This window comes from Excalfactoria chinensis, chromosome 1 (assembly GCF_039878825.1).
Source record: "Excalfactoria chinensis isolate bCotChi1 chromosome 1, bCotChi1.hap2, whole genome shotgun sequence".
NCBI classification, from domain to species: domain Eukaryota; kingdom Metazoa; phylum Chordata; class Aves; order Galliformes; family Phasianidae; genus Excalfactoria; species Excalfactoria chinensis.
Window position 1 is genome coordinate 25,348,055 of NC_092825.1, and position 24,107 is coordinate 25,372,161.

The 24,107-nt window shown below is 38.9% G+C and overlaps 1 protein-coding gene across 3 annotated transcripts in view; it reads right to left on the bottom strand.

The window, feature by feature from the left end:
* The window catches only part of ZNF277 (zinc finger protein 277), a 45,239-nt gene that overhangs the window by 808 nt on the left and 20,324 nt on the right, over nt 1-24,107 (bottom strand). For all 3 annotated transcript variants that reach the window (XM_072344383.1, XM_072344363.1, XM_072344372.1), the window contains 9 exons: nt 21,805-21,893; nt 19,898-19,980; nt 10,619-10,710; nt 9,149-9,259; nt 7,793-7,925; nt 3,101-3,168; nt 1,954-2,050; nt 1,086-1,128; nt 311-485 (listed from right to left, as the gene is read on the bottom strand). In XM_072344383.1, coding sequence (XP_072200484.1) covers nt 311-485; nt 1,086-1,128; nt 1,954-2,050; nt 3,101-3,168; nt 7,793-7,925; nt 9,149-9,259; nt 10,619-10,710; nt 19,898-19,980; nt 21,805-21,893 — 891 coding nt within the window. The remainder of the gene's footprint in view (nt 1-310; nt 486-1,085; nt 1,129-1,953; nt 2,051-3,100; nt 3,169-7,792; nt 7,926-9,148; nt 9,260-10,618; nt 10,711-19,897; nt 19,981-21,804; nt 21,894-24,107) is intronic.

A 24,107-nucleotide genomic window follows, 5' to 3' on the forward strand; every position in this document is an offset into this window, starting at 1 on the left:
ACACGCCAGACACAGCAAACACACACAAAAGTCTACTTTGCAGCAAGGAGCTTCTCTCGCATACTAACTTGACAGTGCAGACACAACTTATGGTGACAAGGAATCCAGCATGCAACTAAAAGAACAGGACCCCGTGTTCACTTTAGTTTCAGACAGAAGAGAGATTTCTAATTCCAAACAGTTTTGAGACGACTTATTATCTGAGCTCTGAGCACTGCAGCACTGGTGAAAACCAGGACCTTCAGCTTACTGCTTTACAGACATTACCAAGCAATGGTATAAATGCTTGAAGAAAGATGTTTGCCCTTACTGCGGTTGGTCCCAGGTAGACCTGGCTGGCAGGAATGTAATGTGTTTTGTCTCTTCCATATGACTTATCAGTTCTCCTTTAGACTGAAATCTCTCCTGGCAGTTGTAACAACGACAATGATGGATTTCTCTCCTTATGAAGTTCACTAGCTTCACTTGCTGATAAAAGTTTAAACCTAAGAGAAAGGGCAGCAATTGAGTACTTAAGGAATATAACATTTAACTTACAAATGCTTTCTTGGTTTAAGCATAAAGGTTGATAAGGGTTACTGAAGACCAGCACTGAACAAATGAACTAACTGAACAAATGTTTCTTCTTAGATGAAGGGGAACCAGTTCTTATTTTACTGTGAAAATTACAGCTTGCCTACTCTTAGTCTACAGCAGAATGCAAACACTGGCCAAACAAAGCTTAGACCCCAGCTTCCTAAGCCACAAGCAAGTCTTAACAGGCATAATAATAATCTTAATAGTAATGGTTATTCCAAGGCTGCAGCAGCCAGCCATGAGACTTACAGAGCAGCTATTTGGAGGGGCTACTCTGAAAGAAGCCAACGGTTCTACGGAAAATAGCACACATACTTGGCACTAACAAGGCTCTCAGAAAAATAGTGGTTTTGGTTGTCTTTTGTAAGCCTGCTGAAACAGTATCTGTAATGGAAAAGTTAGATGCCCAAACAGAAATCAAATTGATACACTCGCTTTCCAGTATTCTTATAATGTGATTTTCTCCAGACTAGCAGCGAATGCTGACAAGTACAGCGTTTCTTACTCACCAAGCTCTGATTTTATTTTAAGAAAGTCAAATCCATGTGATTTCTGGAGGAAAAAAAAAAAAGAAAAAAAATAAAAAGAAAGAAAAATCTAATTTCTGCTATTTCAAGTAGTCTGTATTAAACACAGCTTTTCATAGACTGACACTGACACAGGCAAATGTTAATGCATGGTATAACTCCCCAAAGGTTCTCTTTCACACTGTGTTAAACAGCAATGTTCCTGTTAGCTAGTATATCAAAACTGAAACACAGATGCTAACCATCGTACGTATTAAATCATTAAGCCACTTTAATATTAAAAATGTCACCTTCTTATTGTCTGTATCAACTATACAGTTAAAAGTACCAGCTATTCATAGTCTCAGTGAAAAACCGAATACTGTAGATGTAGATGCTGCAGATGCAATGGCTTAGTTCTGCACTAAAGAAAGCATTCCAGTTAAGCAGCTGAACTGATCTTAACAAAGACGCTACAATCCTACTTTTGAATTCCAAAGTGATGAAAGAACTGATATTTAAGAGTATTTGGTTTATGTGGAGACCACCACAGAAGCAACATAGACTGAGTGCGGCCTCCTTGTGCCACTTGGGAGGAGGAGCAGAAGAGGATGTAGGGGTTGGGAAAGTGTTTTTAGTTTGTTTCAGTTTCTCACTGCTTCAGCCCACTAGCAACAAGCAATAATATTCATCTCCCTGCGCTGAGGTTGTTTTGCCCACGGTGATAATTGGTGAGTGATTTCTGTATTCTCATCTTGAGCCCTTTTCCATTGCATTTTCTCCTCCTGTGCTTTTGAAGAGGGGGAAATGAGAGAACGGTGTGGTGGAGCTCAGCTGCCCATCAGTATGAAAGCATCACCACAGGTCTTACCTGCATGTGAAGGTGCAGCTTTTCTGTGGTGTCTGCTTGTTGTTCACAGAACAGGCAAACTGCACACACAGGGTGCTCTTCCCAGTCAGACCAGTCTCTTATGATTAAGAATTAAAAATATTAAATCAATTAATTATGGAAAGGAGTCATTTTGTGCAAAAGCATTACAGATTCTGCTTTCACAGCGCAAGAAATAAACCCGGAGAAACAAAATACTTTGAAGGAGTGGAAAAGTATGGATTTACAGCTGAATACGTGATTAGAAACTGGTTTTCTGTCTAAAAAATAAACTCTGGAAATTCAAGAACAACGAAGCAGTAATTGCTGGGCACCTCCTGTGCAGGCAGGCAGTATGAAACCATCACTTGTGCTTGAGTTTCCCTTCACCACCATCAGGGTCTTAACTTCAGTTTCTAATCAGCTCGGCAAGTTACAAAAAACTGCTTTCAGAGTTTATTTTTACAAGGTCTTTCAAACTTCTCTAGTCTTTCAATATGCCAGCCATAGATACAAGCATCACGCACATTTTAATCAGTCTGATATTTGTTCAAGTATTATTTCTGAAAAAGACTATCGTTTATGCCACATTTAGATGTGTGTGCAGAGAATAAATACCAGCACTCATCTGTTTAGATTCACAATACTGCTTAGGGATGAAAATATGATTGTACCCAGTTCTTAACTAACAGAATTAAGCTTGAGGAAGGTCAGGGAGTTGGGTGCCCACTCCTTGTTTATCTAAATCTCTGCGGTCAAGGAAGACACCTTTGCAGTGATCAGAGGGCCTGGAGCCAAGAAGAAGCCCAGAGGAGAGGCAGATTTTGTTCTCAGTCAGCACCACTGACAAATTTACTTCATATTTACTTTTAATTTTAAATCTGCAAAAAACCCAGTTCACTTTTGAGTACAAAATAAGAGGTTTTGCCTACATCACCGTAAAACCTAGAAGGTGCTGGTTGAGCTACGTGTAAATTAACAAATAGTCCTCACTGTGGAGAAATGCCTTTGACGAAAACAATTTGGTGTCTATTACATTGGCTTAAATGAATCTTAACTGTGCACTAACTATGCACAGCATTTTTCCTGCAACTGCTTTCAACAGTAATGCTCTTACGGTTCTTTATAAGGGCACACAATTAGCTCTTACTCCTCAAGGTTATCTTGCAATTCCCGATCATCCTCTGACTGCACTTCCTCCCAGGACTTTCCAAATTCCTGGGGAAAAAGAAAAAGAGAAAAGAATAAAACATTTCTTAACTCACTTCACATTTTACGTATCAAATGAATGAGCGTTTGGGAGGTCACTGTATTTCTGTGAGTTAAAGGCAGTCACACAGCACTGCGTTAGTAATGACTTTTAAAGTAAATATTCGCATTATCTTTTAGTGGGACGTTCCCCACACTACATCTGGGAAGAAGGTGATTTAGCACAGAGCTCCCAGGAGGAGCATCCAAGCAGTGTGTAAAGCCAGTATTGCAACACTACTAGTTAGTTCCCAAGGAGGGTATGCTAACGCTGTTTTGTTTGCCATCAAGCTTCCTCAATGTAAGCATATCTACTCATAATGTTCTGCTCTTCCTTTCACCCTCTGCACTGTTTATTTAGACTTAAAAAGACAGACAATAAAGAGCTGAAGTACCAGCTGTGACCTTCAGCAAGCGTTTTTCTTTCTCCTGACAGGTTCTTCCTGCCTTTGAAAGTAAACCGAAGCCAACTAACCAGTACTGAAACAGCACTTCTGAATTTGTGCATTTCATGGCTGTGAGGTGCTCACAAAGATCACAGTGGATGGTCTCATCTCCAACAAGGAAAGGTGGCAAATAGAAAGGTCATTCTTTCATTTATTTCATTCCAATAACCTCTCTAATATATATATGTAATAAAACCCTTAGTAACAATTGTTATCAGCGTCTTAATGGTTGTTTGGAGAAACAATGAAAAGATATCCATCATTTAACAATTTAATGAGAATTTTCAAAGCTGTTACTGTCTATCTATCAGATAAATGATACACAAATGTCTCTAGACAGCTCTAAACATAATGCCATTATAGATTACAGAATGAAAATTCAGTAATTAATTCAGGGATGCTACATGGTAGTGTGCAAACTCTCTGAGTTACGAGGGAGACTCATTAATGTCACCATTACTGTGAGATAACATGAAGCCATTAACACATCTCACCACATGTTCTCACAGCTGCACACTAGCTTCCTATGGCTTCTAATGTTAACACCTTAATGAGAGGATACCAGCTCACAACCACTGCAAAGGGAAGAACACTCACAGTTGTTCCCTTAGCAGCTTGGATTATATGTTCACAAAAGAGCATATTCAAAACAGAAGCCAATATTAAGCTTCAACTTTTAATTAAAGGTGAAAGAGGGAAAGAACTAGGCGCAAGCTTTGTTACTGTTGCTGTTTCTTTATGGTACAGCTGCAAAGAAGGCAGCAAAGAGCCTTGTAAGAAGTCTGTTTCCCTTATCTACTTGGATTCAGAGGAGAGAAAAAGGAAAAAGCTATTCAGAACTTGCACCAATGGAAAATTCCAAGGTAAGTGGATAACTGGGGACATGACGATGAAAGTACCAAAATACAGAAGCTGAGCAATTGGACGGGAAACAGTTCTTCGAAAGATTTTTAAAGCTTTCAAATGTTATTTTTAAAGCGTTACAGCTTGATAAGCATTTGGGACCAAGGGTGGCTTTGTTATGTATTCAAGTTCCCTTGCTCTTTCATCTGAGATGTAAGAGCTCTCAGTAGCATCTCTAGAGACTCCTAAGAAATTTTTAACAAAACCAGAACAAAAAACCCCTCCTAGACTTGACATTTTTATAGCTTAAACAGTAGAAAATGCATGACTAAAAGAACAAAAGGCCTTGCTATTTATCCAAGTAAAACCAGCTATTTCCTGAATACTTACTGCATACTTTATGGCGATGAGGGCCCTACAAATGAATGAGGAAAGCATGCAAATGGGTGTGGTTTGAGAATTTCCTCCTCTAAAATGAAGTCTAAATGTACAGAGACTAACTGCCTCCCCAGAACTTCATCTCCTCAACTTGAGCAGAGCTTCAAGGCTTCTGCAGGGAGATGGCCTGCATAATTCACTGAAGCAACACACCCCACACTGGCAGCGTTGAGATGGAAGAGATCAGACAGGCAGCTGCTATCTCAAGCATTTTTCCCCAAACAGCAATTACTGAACTTCATGCAAATAGACCTTTATGCCTGTGAAACTCAAAAAACTACAAACATCTGCCGCTTTCCCTGCAAGCTTCCCCATGCCATTTTTCTCACCTGCCTTATTATGATCACCTGATTTGCTTTATATTACTGCAGAATTTAGAGATGTTTTCTTACATAAAAAGGCCTACCCCATCATTAGTTAATAGACATTGGATTAATGTTAACATGAAGTGTTTCCTCCTTGGTGATCGCATCTCTCCTTGAAGAGAAACGAACACGCACATTTTCTTAATACTTGAACTATCACCAACTGAAGGAGATTTTTCCATCTACTGTTTTACAGAATGTGCGCTACTTAAGTCAGAACAGGCTAAATACAGATAGTAACCCTAATAACTCTTCCTCTCCCCCTTTAGCAACAGCTAATAATGACGACTCAGGGCTTGGCAATAAGAAAATACCGAAGATGTAAAGTAAAGCCTTTCTGAAAACAAGTTTTCTAGTAGGTGATATGTAGCATTTTCAGCTAACTTAGTCATATGCAAAATCGTTATGGTGAAATTACATTACTATAGATAAGTGCCATTAGACGATTTGAAAATAAACATCGCTTGCTACAACAGATACTCTATGCTTAAAGTGTTGATAGGGACCATCTCTCAAATACACAAAGGTAGGCCCACTCAGTTTAGGCCGGCCTCAGTTTTCTGGGCTGGAACAGGAGAGTTTTACTACTGCCTTGTTCTTTTCTGACTCCCAGGAGTTACTGCATACTCCAGAGTTCTTCCCTCCCTATTTTTAGTTGATCTTTGGTGCGAGATGACTCATGGGGACACAGGCTAAGAAAGGCACAGAGAAAACTACAGTGGAGAAGAGAAAAATAAAGTGAGCTAAACATATCTCTGAGATGCATTGCTGCTCAGTTCTTCAGCCTGATTTTTATTTTTTTCTTCCCAATTTGTAATTCAAGCATCCTGGAATAGGTCTGATGTCCTATTTCATACTTAAGCAATACTTAGAAAAGACCTCTAAATCCACTGTGGAAGTGACACCAGTGCCTTCTGAGTCATCTGCATCATTGCAAAGCTCCCGTTCTAATGCAGAAAGTACTTAGTGATAACCCTTAGATACTTATTTATGAAATAAATCTATCACATATGCACGTGATGAAAAACCCCTTCAATTCTTACTAACTGTAAGAAGGCTCAAACAATGTATCTTTGCACTAACCTGTGAGCAAAAGAATGTACGGATAATATGGGGGTAAATAAATCAAAGCAGTTTGTGGGTCATGACAGAAGTCATGAAAAATCTTAGAATACCAAAACATTTACAAAAGAATTTGCAATATCATTCACTGCTATACCAAATAGAAGATTCTGGGGAACAAATTACTGACAAACAAAAAACGTAACCTATGGTATGAAAACGTACCATCATAGCTTTACTAAAACCTCAAGTAAAAACAAAAGTTGAGTGGAGTGGATGGACAGAAAGAATGAAGGGAAGGCCTACTGCTCTAAAAGAAGAGATGGAAGGGAATTTAAAGAGAATGCTGCATTCTGAAAACAAGATACTACAGAACTAACAGAGAAGAATAAAGCTAACAAAATCACTTAAAACAATTAAAACCTAAAATTTGAGTCTGTTAACTTTCAAGGAAGAAGTGACTACTAAATTCTGTTGAGAAGGTGAGAACGTCCAAAATGCAGAACTTTGCAACGTTTTCACCACTATGCAGCAAATACAGATCCGTTTTTAAAGCAAGTTTAAAGTTTTTAAAGCGGTATTCACATTTCTGGAAAGGAAAATAAGAAGTTTCAGATCGCTGATCTTTGGTAGGAAGACATACAGGACCACAAAGAGAATTCACTCCACCCGGGGTAGGAGGGACTTGGCAGCCCTTTAAATATCCAACTTCTTGATTGGAGTAAAACCAAAGGAGAGATTAAATGGAAAGAGCAGGTAAGAAAGCCAAAGGTGCCTGAAAAATTCATTTATAACCTGAATATTAATACATGCAGGCTGCACGCAGACTGTGAAATACAGCTATTTCTGGGAGAGTGCAGAAACTTTCTGAAGTATCTCTTATATTCAAGAGCTGAAGAGAGCAAGTGAAAATCTGTTACACACATGCATACACACTCACAGATGTGAGATAAAAAATAGTAATACCTAAAAGCATACACCTACCTGGAGGCTAAGAGCAAACACTTACTTTTTTTTTTTAATCTCTATATCTTTCATTTTCCTCCTCTCTGCATCTAATTTATACTCTGAAGAGCACTTCCAGAGTAAGGTTTGTAGAAAACAAGCTCAAAGCCAATAGCATTCAAGTTAGATCCCCATTTATTTCATTACTCATCTCATTTTCCCTTCTGATACTTATAGCAAAGACTGAGCACTAATGACACGATGATTAACATCTCTTCAAGCTGCATTCTTGCATCTCTCAGAATCAATTCGCAACAACAAATGTTTACCATTCCTTAGTTTAACAATTATCCAGATTATCATACCATAAATGAGAACATTTCTTAAGAGTCCTTCACTTGATTTTTGACCTTTTCACTAATTGCTGAAATGGAATAACTCACATTTAAAAAGACATTGTCTGCAGCTCTTTAGTTGATTTATAGAACCTCTTACCAAGTAATTAATGATATAAAATCTGTCATATTCTTTGTTTTTGGCATTGATTCGGCGATGTTGCTTCTTTCTCATGTGATCTTTGAGTGTGTTTTTGTCTCTGAAGATTTTTTCACAGTACAAACACTGCAAACTAAAATAAAAAGATAAACAGGTCAGCACGTTTAAATAAAAATAGTAAAGATAATATCCTTAAATGAGGTGGAGATGTATACAGTAAAACTAATTCTGAGAGCAAGCTCAATGAAAAGGAAAATTAATTTATTTGCAAAAAACCCTCTTCTTAGATCACAGAAGAGTCATGATACATGCAGGAAACACAGCACCTACCAGAACCAACAGAAAATGAAAGTACAGACATGAAAAAAAAGTTTACAGTTTCCTCCACAAGTAAAATGAGAAAAAAGGCTGCTTTACCAAAATCACCCCATCAGAACATGAGAGGGCTACTGATTGGTTAAAAGATGAACGCTCAGCTTGGCATCCATTTATACTAGAGTCCAATCCATGAGTAATTGTTTCCACAAATCCCTGTTTTGTTGCTGTTAATTGCAAAGCTGAAGATTTACACAAATTTCTCCTAGAATCTTTAGTTATAGATCGAATTAAAATCTAGTAAGCTTCTTAAAGCAGCAGTTTTAGTCTTAAGGAAGTACATGTTTTGCTAGAGCCCAATTTATATGAGTGGCATACTTCATATTGCCCCATTTATTAAATCGATAAAGGGCACATACACACTTGAAAAAAACCCACAAAGTTAATTGTTTGTTGGTCTTTGCTATCAAAGTTCTTCTCCCAAAGTTGTTCTTCTTTTTTTAACTTCTTCAGCCATCTCAGATTTACATGGTTCTCAATCAACATGTACACTGATTGCCCTCCCCGTTCTGCTCTGGGATATACTCTAAAAGCAGTAGAGAAGGGAGATACCAAACATCTCACATGTTATTGATACATATACACTTATACAAAAGAGATCAGTGGTACAAGAACTCTAAGTTAAGTGATTAAAGAGATGTTTAACAAAAAGATGGTTACAGTGATAAAGGAGATCACTGACTCTAGCAGTTATGAGAAAAGTGTGTATGCTACCATTGACGTCAGTGGAAACTGCAATACATAATAAGAAAAGCGCTGCCTGTAACTATTACCACAGCCAAAATGTACTACAAAATATTATGAATGAACTTTCAATAAATCAAAGTGTTCTACGATAACCATGTGAAAGTTACATTCTCTCTTAGTTTCCTCTTGACTAACCATGAATACTGAATTAATTTAAACCCAGCTTAATTCCAAGGTTAAATGAAATATCACTCAAGTCCATTTAAATACAATAACAACAAAAAAACAACCTACTTGTCAAGCTTCTCCTGTAATACAGCCAAGAACTCGTAGCAGTTCACAATGTTATCTGGCAGCCCAATGTTAAAAGCATGCTCTCTTGCCATATGATTGAGAAGGACAGATCTACAAAAGACATTCAAAATGAACATTATGTATTTACGAATACACATGAGAATTATGCAGTTAGTGACTCAAAATATGCCAACTGCTCTAAAAATGCAAAGTCAACACTGAATAAACAATAGTAGTGTTGCTGCCACAGCTAGAAAAAATAAGAAGCATTCAATTTCAGACCTACTATATGTTCAGTGACATTTCAACTGGCTAATTTGCACACATACCATATAATCCTTTTAATGAAAATTACAAGACAGTTTTATTTTGACCCTCACTTAGCAAATCTCATTTGTTAATTTGAATAAGCAAATCACATGTGTTGAACAATGGTCTAAAGAAACATTCTAAAAAGCCATTTGTTAGTTTTTTCTATGCTGGTTAACAAAACAGTTTCTTGGGTGACATCCTTCTATAGCAATGTTGCTTCATGTAGCACTAGCAACACAAAGAGCACTCAAAAGTGCTCATGAACTAACATAATGAATATTAAAGTAAGATATTCTTCTAATAGAAGTGTTCTGGTTAATTACTTTGGTGTCAGACGCCTCTATTCATCAGCTTCTGCCTTTAGGGACTAGAGAAAAATCCAAGCACAGACACTGCTGAACCTTCCTCTCGTCACAGTCCAAGTGCAATTTTCAAACCACATATTCTGTCTGTCAGACCCTAGAGTAGGCTGAAAGCAATGTTCTTGGGTGCTGAATGATCCGAAGTTCACTAAATCTGTCAGTAAAGAGAATAGGACTCTCGCTCCAAATTGGGAAAATATGTAGGGACACGACCACAGGTTCTTCTGTCTTTTCAGACTACCAGAGCTACCCATGCAATCAGACAGTCAGGGACAATACTCATTTCCTCCAGTTGAAACTGTGTATAAATAAGTAAATACAGCTTCTGCTTGTACTTGACTGGTGCTGCAGACCACTCCATTCTCACTCTATTTTTCCTTTTCTCTTTTTCATTCTAGCTTTAAACATCATCCAACCAGTGTGAATTTAGGAAAATTCACAGGAACATGTTACTAGATAAGTGTATTTTTTTTAACCAACCATACTGGCTTAAATAGGTCTCCTGGACACCAAAACTACTGCTGAAAAATTCTCTCTTTAGAATGGTTTTGTTCTCAACTCCAGCTTACCATATAATTACACAAAGTTGTACTGCAATAATTTAAGGACTGAGAAGTGCGAAGAGTCCACTTAAAATAGTAGTTGAAAGAAATACCTAAACAATAGCCCTAAAATAATTCTAGGCTATGACTCCTACCATTAGGCACTAACTGGCCTGACCAATGTTAAAATCATAAACAAAGAAGCTGAGCAGATGTGAAAAATAAACTAAAAGCAAACAGTTCAATAAACAAACCTATTTCCTGTGAATTCTTGATCACAGAACATACACGTGCCATGAAAACTTGTGTCATATCTCTCTTGCTGCTGCTGCTCTAGAATTTCTCTCTATAAAACAAAACAAAACAGATACAATTATTCAGATAAAAAATAACAATCCTTTTATCATCTAAGTATTATACCTCCTTATCCCTACTGGTACCAATGACCGTACAAAATGAAAATTTGCTGACAGAAACCTGAGGTTAGTATTGGAAGAGGGGGAATTTCCTCATGAAATAAACAGCGGTTCTTCCAGATGCAATGTGTGCTCCAGTGAAGTTCCAGTAAAATTCTCCAAGTATTATGCAAGTTCTGTGGACGGAAATACAACTCACGGAGATATTTTTTGCAGCTGTTTAAATGATTATTTACATAACATAACACTTCATTGTCTCTTCTAAGGTTCGGATTTATCCTTGCTATCAGAGAGCAAGTTTCTGGGTAACCACATAAGCCCCAGTGGAATGATTATGTTCCTTTTACACATCTAATCACAGGCAGACTTGTAGACCTCTTCCCGACAAAGAACGATGACAAAGGATGGTGGTTTCTGCAAGGAGCTGTGGCATGCAATAAACTCACAGAAAAGGAGAAGCTGATTAATCTCCTTTACCACTAGCTTTGTTTAACTTGGAGCAATTGGCCAGACACTTGACCTGACCAACAACACCTGACCACAATTTTGCTAACAGTAACAAAATCACACAGCAAGTGACATGTTTCTACTGAGGAGTTACCATACACTTCAGATGGAAAGGTCTTGATCATTTGGGACATGAGGGAGTCAGTGTTTGGATTAGTCCAGCCTAACAGTACACTGCCTTGTGCTTGTGTTTTAAGAACTGACAACTAATGTGTTTATTCCCTGTGCTATGCAGACACGCTACTGTCTGCTCTCCAATGTTTGGGATCCTGACTGAATTTTTTAGGAGATTTTCTCAATCTCTTTATCTCCTTAAAGCCCACAATAGTGAGGCTTTGTGTTTCTGACCTACCTCTTCAGTACTGTTTTGTATGGATTTGAACCCAAACTAGCCAACAGTTTGTGTGTAGATTTACACTAAGCTCTGGCCAGCTGGTAAACTCCACAGCAGACAGAAAAATAAAATAAAATAAAAAACAAACAAACAAACAAAAAAAAAAAACGAGAAAGAGAAGAAAGCTTGAACCATTGGAATTGAAGGCCCAAATATGTGCTGCAACACAAGAAGGACTGGACAGCTTACCATGCCAATGAGGGATTTCGGGAGGCTGATGATGGGCAAATAGATTATAGAATCATAGAATCGCCAACGCTGGAAAAGACCTCCAAGATCATCCAGTCCAACTGCCCACGTATTAACAATATTTTCCCACTAGATCATGTCCCTCAGTACAACATCCAAATGTTTCTTAACACCTCCAGGAACAGTGACCCCACCACCTTCCTGGGCAGCTTGTTCCAGCACCTGACCACTCATTGAGAAAACTTTTTTTCCCAACATTCAACCTGAATCTGCCCTGGTGCAACTTGAGGCCATTCCCTCTAGTTCTATTGCTGTTTATGAGGTAGAAGAGGCCAATCCCCACCTCACCACAACTCCTTATAGGTAGCTATAGAGAGCTATAAGGTCTCCCCTGAGCCTCCTCTTTTCCAGACTAAACAATCCCAGCTCCCTCAGCTGTTCCTCATAAGGCCTGTGCTCCAGGCCCCTCACCAGTTTCATTCCCTTTCTCTGAACACACTCCAGCACCTCAATGTCTTCCTTGCAGCAAAGGGTCCACAGTAATCAAGTAATTAACACAGTAACCAAGGTGCGGCCTCACCAGGGCTGCATACAGAGGGACAATCTCTGCTCCTGCTGGCAACACTATTTCTGACCCAAGCCAGAATACCATTGCCAGCTGGGCACACACTGCTGGCTCGTGATCAGCCAAGTGTGGACCAAAATGTGATTCTATTTATTTATTTATTTATTTTCATTGAGCAAAGGGCTGTGGGATTAAAGTAACAGGTGCTGGAGAGCAAACTATCATATCATACCTGAGTTTTGTTGGTCCTCAAGCCCGTAACAAATGTGAGAAGAATGAACCCCATCTTAGACCATTTTACAGCCTGTATTCAATCAGAATTCAAGTGTTTTAGCTACTGCACATCAGCTAAGGTTCTGTCAACCCTCTAAATGCAAATTCTGGAGCTTTTTTGTTCATTTTGCACAACAAGACATGCCTTTTTTGTTGGAGTCGTGTTCAGCAGTACTTACTCAAATTCCAGACCAATATCCTCAGATATCCCGCAGTGTTATGCAAAATGTCAACAAATACACACACACAAAAAAGATAAAATATAAAAATGGCTTCTGGAAAAGATAGATAAGTGGAGCATATTGTGTCTCGTGAGAGTCTTTCAGCAGAGATGCAATTAAGTAAGAATAACTGTGCTCCACATGGGCAGTAAGCATCCCATAGCACAGCAGAGAGAACTGGAGGTTTTGCTGGTACTCTGGGCCGGTACCTCTCTCCCCTTAGCAGCATGTCTCACACTCTTTTGCTACCGTTGAATTTGAAGGCATCAGCATGTAGTTTAAATAACTTGCAAAACACGCTAGAAACAGTCTATAAGGAAATCAAAAGATATCACATACAAACTGAGTGTTAGGACAGCACCTTGCTCACCTATTAATGTCATTTTATCACAACTTAGTAATAGTACTCTACTGTGAGAGAAGAAGTGTTCTACAGTACTTGACACTTGGCTGCATAACCGTTGATTCCCGCTTCTTATGAACTGCTCATCAGAGCCCTGGGGAGCTGCGATTCACAGCTATGCCTGAGGGAGAATGAGAAGAGCACTGCATCCTTCAGTCAGATGCTGCTCCTCTTACTCCGCTCTTCACCCTTCTGGTTTCCCCCTACATGAGCGTGCCTGGCAGCTAAGAGGCCTTGTCTAACTCAGCTCCACTGCTTTACAGATTTTCCTGGAGGAATTTAAAAACTATTTTCCGATGTAGAGACTCCTTTTATCATTTGTTCATATCATTCATTGCCAGCAGGTACTTTCTAAGACAGAAATCAATTCTGGCACTTGCAGAGGTGAGGAACTGAAAGCAGTGGCTCAAATCAAGTACAGTACTCTTCTCTAATGACACTCCCAAACACCCTTAAACGCCATTGCTGGTACTTTGACAGGATACAGCAAGTAGAGTTTTGCATAAAACTTCTATGGTCTTTCTAAGCAAAGATGCTCAGGTTCAAAATTTAAACCAAATTTAAACTCAAATTGTGAGGCGAGAAATGAACAATTTACTTTATCTACCTCCACCAGTTTCTAAATCACTAGAACTGTTAGTATTACTCCAAACCAAAACCAAAAACATTTCAGCTATGAGGATTTTCCAAAAGTTTTTAGGACACCGTTTCATATCAAAATGTCAGAGAATAAGAGGACAAAGTTACTAAAGGAAAAGGTGAACAATTAACAAACTGAATATATGTTAATTTTATTTTCCCACAATGAATAAGAGCTGAGTACAGAGAAAGAAGATACTCCAAAACATTAGAACAGCAAGTGACTCAAATGCCAGAGTCTGACTTCAGACAATTAGCGTACAATATTGATACTGTTTGATGAATAATTCCTGATGCCCATCTCTTTTTATCTTTTCTCAGCAGTTCTGTCAGCTATTCATTTTTCAATCTTCCCATCATACTGTGTGATACACTAAAAAAAAAAATGCATTACTTCAATGAAGACTGTCGAACTACTTGTGAAACAGCCATTAATCTAATTCCCTTTTTTCTCTGTGGGCACAAACTCTTCTACAGTTTATAGTTATACAGTTTTCAGTATATGGCTGATCTACCATAAAGAACCAATCCAGACAAATTATAAGATCATATCTCTGCTGTGTTTTAACTAAAAGAACCAAGCAGAAGGAATGTGGTAAGGATGTACAAGTGTTCATAGCAGGACAATCATTTTTAAATATATCACCACTCTAAGCAGTTAATATGAAATAAATTCAATCATTTGCATGAAAATTTGTAACCTGGAGTCTAAAAAATGCTGCACACATTCTGATGCTCAGTCTGAGGTTATGAGGAGTTCAGTCTTGCTCCTGGGAGGTGTCTAGTTAAAATGTTCCTGAAAAATGTGCCCGTTTCTCTCACTGGAAGCATTATTTTGGATGAAATTACCATTTTTTTTTTTTTCACTGCTGTGCTTAAGCAGTATGCATCAGCAAGAGTTTACACTGATAGTCAGAGATGAAAAATGCATAGTTAAGCTAGTAAGCACTTTTTCCTAAACAATTATTTTGTTTCTTGTCTGTATTCAAAATACATTCAAGCCGTACCTCCACAAGGTAAGACTGGGAACCAGCTCCATCAGAAGCAAAAGCCAGGGACTCAGGACAGTTATTTTCAAGACAAATAAGACTCTTCTGATCCTGCTACCTCTCTCTCCATCTTACACTGCACTGAGGTGCTAAATTATTTTACTGTACCGCTTGCAGAGCACTGCATTTTAGCTTACGATTTTTTACTAACAAACAATTTACCTTTCAAATGCATAGCTCTGGTCTATTACACAGATCAACTATTCACAATGAGCACTCTGCACAAGCTTTGCTGCTTGTGTGCAACCTTAAGAAACTGGTGGTCTGCCTGTTTCTTCCAAGTACATCAGTTGGTCTGACAAAAACCATTACTTCTTTCTCTTTTGTCTTTTATAAACACAGCACTTCTGAGAGGTAAGATAATAAGCAGGAAGTACTTCTCTAGCTTTCAGCTAGAGATAGATTACATTGCAGTTTGGGACCAGATCATGCAGCGAATTGCAGCTGCAAAGAGATGAGAACTTACTGTTCCTTAGTCCAGGAACCACTTGTGAAGCGGAATACTGGAATCTGCAGTTCAGCCTGTAAAATGGAGGCAGCAGTAGTATCTTTTACTGCCCTGAACCCTGACAAGACAGTCTAAAGACTCCTGTCCAAAGAATGAAGCATACACAGCTTTATGCAAGTATTTCAGTACTGGGTTGGATTAGGGAAAAACTGTTCTGAAGTATCAGGATTCTTGTTGGCATCTGTCTTTTTATAAGCTATGCATTTCCTGGGGAAGTACTTTGTCTGAAGATGCTTCTTTGAAGAGGAAACTTCCCAATGGTTTGAATGTGAAGCACTCAAGCATCTGAATCAGCAGAGTCCTGCTGCACTGAACATGCTGCCACACTCCCTGCTCCAAAGAGTGCAAAATTACAAGCCACATTCTCTGCTGTTACGATAACTGACTCATTAATACTACCGAAATCAGACTGTCTGTGTGGGAGATAGGATACTGCAAGTGGGTGTGAATTTGGATCTGAATAACAACAGAGACAATAAGAACACATACTTTATCAAGCCCTCCTAGGTGATCTCTCAAATACACAGTGTGGGTCTTTAGTTCTAGTTTCTTCCAATTTAAGTAAGAGTTACACTTCCCTGCTGTGTGTTCAGAGAAATTAGCTATCGCTGTAGGCAAAGGAACCGAGAGAAACAGATTCTGGTTTAAAAAAAAAAACTGACACGACAAAATAAAAGAATCCTGCTGACATATCACAAGAAGCTGCTTATATACTTTACTGCCAATGGAAAAAAAAAAACAAAACAAACACAAAACCAACAGTACAGCACTCAGTAACAAATACTGGGACTGGTGAGACCTGAGACTCTGATCACTTGCCAAGTTTGACAGTTATATATACCTGCAGGATACACGATCTTTAGAGTAAGAGAATTACATTTGTTTTTGTGCCTACAGGTTTCTCAAAGATTGGCTGATGAATTCCAGGCTGTGCCTGTGGCTGCAAGTAACAAAACAAACAAACAAACAAGAAAAAGGAATTATAAAGAACTATGGTGTCAGAAACTTTATACTTGTATAAAGACATGCCATCATAGTTATCAACAACCTGCGCCCTAACTTCTATATTCATCTTCTCTCCTTACTGATCTCTGAGTTCGATTCTGCCACTTCAAACATTACTCTCTTGCCTCCTGAGTGCAGGAAAACAAAGTTCTGTAATCATTACTGCATCTTCTTCAATGGCATCTCATGCAAGGTGCCTTTTCTTTACCATTATTAGACACACCTGCAGTGTTGTTTATATTCCAATCTTATGGAATATACAGAAGAGTCATGGAATTAGATAAAACAATTTCTGACTGTTCTTCAAAAGCCCGTGGAGGATGGGCAAAGTTCCAGAGCACCTGAGAGAAGTCATTAAATATGGAACTCCAAACAGGGAAAGAGGACCTACTGAACTTCAACTGTGTAGGTACTGACATGCTACCACTATTGTTAACTGCTCTGTAAGCCCTTCAGGTCACCACCAGGCAACAGGCCATATCAGACTAGCATCTCAATCTCTTTCAGTGCATACCTTCAGCTTCTTGAAACTTATCCCAGTTTAAGCTAGTGAAAAATTGGAGATAATAGAAGCAACTCATCCTAGGAAACTGGTACAGCTCTGTATTTTAAACACCTCTTTGTCCCTCCTCTGCTTCTTGTGAAGACTGCTATACAGGGTGGAAGTACAGCCTCTTCACCTAAAACTACCAGTCACATGACAGAAGAGTGGATATAAACATGATGGCAACACAAGGTCCCTGTTGTGGCAGGAAGTGTAAATTTTCAAAAAATAAGTTTGGGTTTTTTACTTTTTAGAGAAGAATCTTAAAGAGAAGCTCAAGAAGCTATAATGAAACTGCCTTTCCTACTGTCTTGAGTTTTGTCTCCGAGACTGCCTTGCCTGTTTCCACTACTGATCTTCACAACCAGTAATTCCTTGTCAAAACCGAGTTTTTGCAAAAGACCATATCTGTTTTTTATTACATAGCCTTGTCAGCTATTTCAGTGAGCTGCACTCTAACCCAGATAGACTCATTCCTTGGTCTCTCTCAATACATCACAGTCACCATAATGTCTCGGCATGACATCCACCTTGGCTAGCTCCCCTGCTGCAATGCAGCCTAAAATACTCTATACTGGTGCTTTAGCTAGCACATTTTAAAGATAGCATTTGTCCTTGTTTGAGCCTACTGTCGGAGACAGCAGTTAGGGTTCAAAGACTGCAGAAAAATCACCAGCAGTTTTGTGGTTCTGGTCTTTATTCTGTGCAACTCACATGAGCCCACTTGCCAACTCACTCTTCATTGCTAGGCTTGTCTAGAGATAAAAGGCTTTGCAAAGCAAAATAAGTATTTAACTTGCAAGTCAACACTCAGACTTCAGCAAAGGAAATAAAATACTTAACAGACTTTAGTGCTTTAACTAAACCTGTGAATCCTTTAGCTGCAACTATAGCAGGAGCTTGATTTCACAAAAACTTTCTGTAAAAACTCAAGATACAATTCTGATACCTAAAGCAGTGTTTATAGAAAAGGTTATTTCACACCACAGTAAGAATGTGTAACTCTTTCTTTTATAACTTAATTAGGTGGTAAACAAAAGCAGCAGTTGCTTTAGGTGAAAGCCTTGCACATCAAGGCTTATAGATTTGTAGGAGTTTGAAGGGACCTTAAGACATCATCAAGTCCAGCACCCTGTGAAAGCAGAGTCCCTGCAGCAGGTCACACAGGTGTGTCTTGAATATCTCCAGATAAGGAGACTCCACTCTATGGGCAGCCTGTTCCAGCGCTCCATCACTCTGACAGTAAAGAAGTCTTTGTCATCCTCCACTGGACTGTAGAATATCCCTGTCTTTCTTAAATTGGGAGCCCAGAAATGGACACAGTATTCCAGATGTGGCCTCACTAGTGTAGAGCAGATGGAGAGGATCACCTCTCTCAATCTGCTGGCCATGTATTTTTTAATGCACCCCAGGATACTATTGGTCTTCTTGGCCACAAGGGCACACTGCTGGCTCATGGCCAACCTAACACCTAAGTCCTTCTCTGCAGAGCTCCACTCCAGCAGGTCATCCCCTAAGGTGTACTGATGCATACAGTTATTTCTCCTCGGGTGAAGGACTACACATTTGCTCTTGTTAAGCCTCACCAGGTTCCTCTCTGCCCAACAGTCCAGTTTGTCCAGGTCTTGCTGAATTGCACAGACTTCTGGTGTTGTCAGTCACTCTTCCCAGCTTTGTTTCATCAGTAAACTTGCTGAGGGTGCATTCTGTCCTTTCATCCAGGTCACGGAAGAAGATGTTGAACAAGACTGGATCAAGTTCTGACCTCTGGGGAACACCACTAGTTACAGGGTACCAACTAGACCCTGCACCACTGAATATAACTCTTGAGCTCTGCCAGTCAGCCAGTTCACAGTCAACCTCTTTTTACTACTGACATACTTAGAAAACCCTTTCTTGTTATCCTTGACTTCCTTTGCCAGATCAAATTCCAAGTGGGCCTTTGCCTTCCTCATTGCATCCCTGCAGGCCCTGATAACATTCCTGTATTCTTCCCAAATGGAAAGGCCCTTTCTCGACAGTTAGTGAACCTTCTTTTTCTCTTTGAGATTACCCATGAGCTCCTTACTCATCCATGCATCACAGAAGATTTGCTTTAAATTAGGGTCAGGAGCAAAACAGACTACATAAGTGTATTTCAAACACTGAAGCTGAAGTTGGTGAGAGCCTAAACCAAAGGATCACCCAAGCAAAACTGATAACTCCTAAGATACGAAAGATCTGTCCAAAGGACTATGTTGTCATCATCAGTCAAGAACTCCAGAGGAGGTTTCATGAGGACTCAATAACTGTCAGAAAGTAACCCAGCCAGACTTCCTTCAATCATGCATCTTGGTGCACAGGAGTGTGTGAGTGTGAATTAAAGCAATTTAAGTCAAAGCATTTGAATGCACAAGAACAACTTGCTTTAATATTTTTTAAGTATTACCTTCCCATTTCACAATATTACACACCTAATTTTATTTTGCTGACTTCCCTAGATGTAAATGAACACACAACAGATAGTTGTGTTAGTGTGCTGCAGATTCTTTCAAGAAGCAGAACATTCAGCACACTCAGCCATTTCTTGTGCTCTGGGCATATTTTCCACTCCTGTGGAACACTGACACACAACCTGTAAATTTATTCCATGGAAAAAAATCTATAAACAAGGAGTTTCTGTGCTCTTCTGTGGCAGCCAAGGAAATGAACTAAGAAAAAAAAAAAAGCTCACTTTGCAGTTTAACAAAAAATGCTTTAACTTTAAAACACCCTCTGCATTCCCATATATTATACAATGGAACTGTTTACCTTCAAAATGAAATAAGTTCAATTTCTTACCAGTCTCTTTTGCTGAAGCTGTTCTCTAAGTAATCTGTCTTCTGGTAAGACATCACAAAGAAGAAAATAATTGTCCTGTTCTTCTGTTAAGAGATCAGGAAGTGTGGGTAAGGCACGGGAGGTTGCTGCGGTTTTGAACATTTGTGGTATATAATCAACTGAATCTTAGATTGTTTTTTTTAAATCTATAAGTCAGCTATTTTAATTACATGATTTAATGAAACATGCTTAAATATTTGTACATTCCATAACTTTGTATCAGCCATTATGTGTATGCGTCTGATCTTAAACTGAATTGAATTTACACCGTTTATATCGCAGTATAAAGACAAATGTCTTGCATGGGTTTTCCACACTACCACCTGTATTCTCTTTTATGTTGGTTCTTCTGGAGACATGAAGTAATTTTAATCACTGCCATTAGTCACAGTATAGAGTCAGCATGAAAGAAAAATGAAATGACTTTTAACTCTATTTTTCATGTGGGATTTGTCACTTATTTTCCAAATAATTACCAATTTGCAGTGGTTATCATTTGGTATAGTCTGCCCTGCCAACTTCACCTTTTACGGTCAGATCACATTCCATCTGCAAGTATGTATCACAATGAATTACCTTAAAACTACTTAGCACATAAGAATTACATGAACATTAAAAAAAATATTTTGCATATGAAAGTTACTGATTTATTAATCAAAGAGTTATGTGGTTAGTGGGCTGAACCATTAATAGTTCTTTCACCATTTAAAACTTGGTAGATTTCAGATCTCCCCATCTTTTTACACAGAGACCCATACGAAATAAGACAGAACTCCTGATTTCTGAGATATTACATCTCAAGGAGCTCATCATTAAAATTAACAAAATATTCCCATTATTCTCTGGAAGGGCTACTGCTGGATTACAACTGTGGCAAGGCCTGGCCTTCAGGTGCTTGATCTACAATTTTCAGATTGAGTGGTAGGTGTTAAAATTTCAGCAGCACAATTACTCATGTGTGAGATAAAGGTAATTACAGTCTTCCAAATCATTTCCACATTTTCCAGGACCATTTTCTTAAAATGCATTTCAATTAAAACACTTTATTTCCACCCATCTCTGGCACTTGCTGCATGCATTTTTCCTCTCTTACGAGCTCTCCACGGAGTATCAAAGATGCAGAAAAGCCCTAATGTTCTTCTATTTGCTTTTAGGTAAATTATGTATTTCTGTTACAAAATGGGAAGCCAAAGAAACACATTTACCTAGAACAGAAGGTGTGAAGTTCGCAACAGGAAATTTATTCCCACATTTAATAAGTTTTGGTTTACTTCTGAGAAAAACTTCTTTTGTACAGTCAGCCTCTGTCCTTACCACGGATTGTCAAACAGGGCCAGAGCTGTACAGTCCTGGTCTTGTGTCAGAGTGCAGAAGATTGCAGGCCTTGTACCCCTGTGGGAAGGGATTTTCTCCTAGCATTTCTGGGGCAGTAAGCACAGGAACAGGGGAAAGGAAATGTGACTGTGGCCCTGCTGCCTAGGAAGCCAGCAGCACAAGCCAATAGCTTGTGAATCAATAGTAGGGCAAATCTGGGAAGACAGTTCCCTGTGAACGTTCTTCCACATTTCCAGGACAGTCAGAGATAATGATTGCAGTAGGTACCATGGCCTCCCTAGCCATGATGAGGATCAGCACCGCTTCTATGCCATGATGTGTAACTGACCCCAATTTGGCCAGTTTGGCCTGGAGTTGAGTTAATCCTTCATTAGCACAGTATTGAAGCACGTTGCAGTCCTTCAAAAGGGTACAGTTAAATATGCAGTTTTCAGCTGTTTTCTGATTTAGTGTCGGGATGCTTCACATCTGACTTCATCAAAGCATGTCATTATCATGTGATCTGGACAAAAGTAAATAAGCAGTATACTTACCTAAGGGAGCTTCCGAATTTGTTCTTATCACACTACAGAAGTCTGTGACAGGCTGTTCTGCAAACCTCTTCTTCCAATATAAGATGTATCTTTACAAACAAGGGGGAGGTGATTAGTGAAGAAGAATGAAAGGGGTTTAATAAACAGCTGATCTGGCCTCATGTCTTTCATTCTCTAAATTCTTAGAGATCTTGGTGGAAGGTTTTTTTTATTTTGTTTTTGCTTTTGCTTTTTTCCCCTTTAAATCCTCTCAGTACTTTCCCCCTTTAATCTGGTTTTCCAATTCATTAAATTTACTCAGCTTCATTAAACCTGGGCTCAAGTACCCTATCAAAATGAAAGACGTACATTTAGCTTTACATGAACACTGTGACCTATTCATAACTTCAGACAGATATGCCATTCAGGTGCATCTTTACTGAAAAGATATACCACAGAGTACTCTCAAATTCCCAAAATATTGAGGCTGGTGTTCTGTAAGATGCAGGCAAGTATCTGAAACTCAGTAAAAACACCAGCTTGTCAAAAGTGATGTCTTGGCAGGTCTCCCATGGAGTTAGTGAAAGCTGTAGCTTGGCAGACAACTAGGAAGACAGAAAAATGAAGTCCCCAAGCAGCAGGGGGTGGGGTAGCAGACAGAATAAGGAATGCTCTAAACACATCTTGAAAGTTTAACCCATCAACAGTTGTTTAAAAGCATGCCTGCACTATCAGAGTTTGTTATAGCACCATTAACAGACCCCATCAGAGATCAGGCAGAAAAACAGAAAGCTTGAAACAGAAGCTACTGTCTAACAAAAAAACTCACACTCAGTTCTATGATGAAAGGAGAAAAGCAGCCCTAGTGCTTATATTCGGAATTTTATAATAATGATTAATTGGGAAATGCTTAAGTGCATGTTTACATTTACATTTATGACTGGTGCATGAAGTAATCATGACAGCATTGGTCAGGTAAAGGCTAGCTACTCAATGGCTGTTTCCTACTGACATGCCATCATAAAGACTTCTGGAGTTTTTAGGACATAAATGTGCAAATGAAAGGATTTCAAGATGTCCCCTAGTCTGTCCCCTGTAGTGAAATAAGCAAACACCATTTAGACAGACTGATCACACCATAATTTCTGTGTCATGAAGCTTATAAGCGACTTGCTATCATAAGATCGCGACTTAACTCAAATAGATGCTCAGATAAAGCCAATACCTTGTCACACTTCCAGGTAAAGAGAATAAGTGGTCAGTGACCTCTACATCATGCATGTGTTGAAAGCCTATTCTCCTCATTTCTACCCCTTCTCCTATTGCCAACTTATGGCTGTTTTTCCAAGCTTAAGAAAAAAAAAGTTGTACATTAGCATTGCTCTTCTCAGGACCCTTCAGTTCTTGTTGTTCTGTCAATAAATGCATAAGTAAGACTGGTTGTAACTCACTGCTGAATATATTACGTATACATAATGTTATGCATTTGTATTTCTGTCCCTTAGTCTCCAGTTAAACACCTTAGAATATACTTGCCTTTTTGTTCACAGTATCAGACTTATTTGCTAATAACTGGTGCAGCAAAGGAGAGAAGACATACTTCAGAGCAACAACTCCATGACTTCACATCCTGGGGCCATTTTCTATAACATCTGGATACCTTCCAATTGCATTAACAGCCAAAATAAATAAAATAAAAAAACCTAAATTGGCATTTTCTTGAAGAGGTGGTTTTAAAATACATTTTTAGTAACCCAGAGTAATCCCCCAAGCACACTTAAGCTGGCATTCCATTACTGAGTAGTTCCAATCCCTTTATTTATTTGAGGAAAACAGCATTATCTCTGAAGAACACTGAATTCTTGTTCTGCCGCTTTCAGCACAAAACCAAACAAAAACAAGCATCAGTCTTCAATTTAAAGCAATGTTAAACTCATACGTTGGAATAAGGATTTATTTGGCTTTTATCTTCCCAAATTTCATCCTAATATTTAATTTTTTTGCATCTTGAAGGTTAGACACAAATCACTGTCTTTGGCTGAGTAACTTGTCACAGAAGACCTACCAGAAAACTCCTTCTAGTTAAGAAATCAGCTGCCTAACATCTAAACACTGCAACAGAGCTAGCTACAAATTGGTAGGTACTGTCTAGCTTACCGACAGGACCATACACCCTTGTGTGTGGAAGCAAAATGCCAAACAAGTGTCCAGTCTCTGAAATCACAAGCCAGCTGGGGCTGTGCCAGCTCCTGCAGGACATTAAAAGAAAGCAAGCCAAATGTGATCCTGCTGAGGTGATCAGTGACACAGCTGTAGGAGTCACA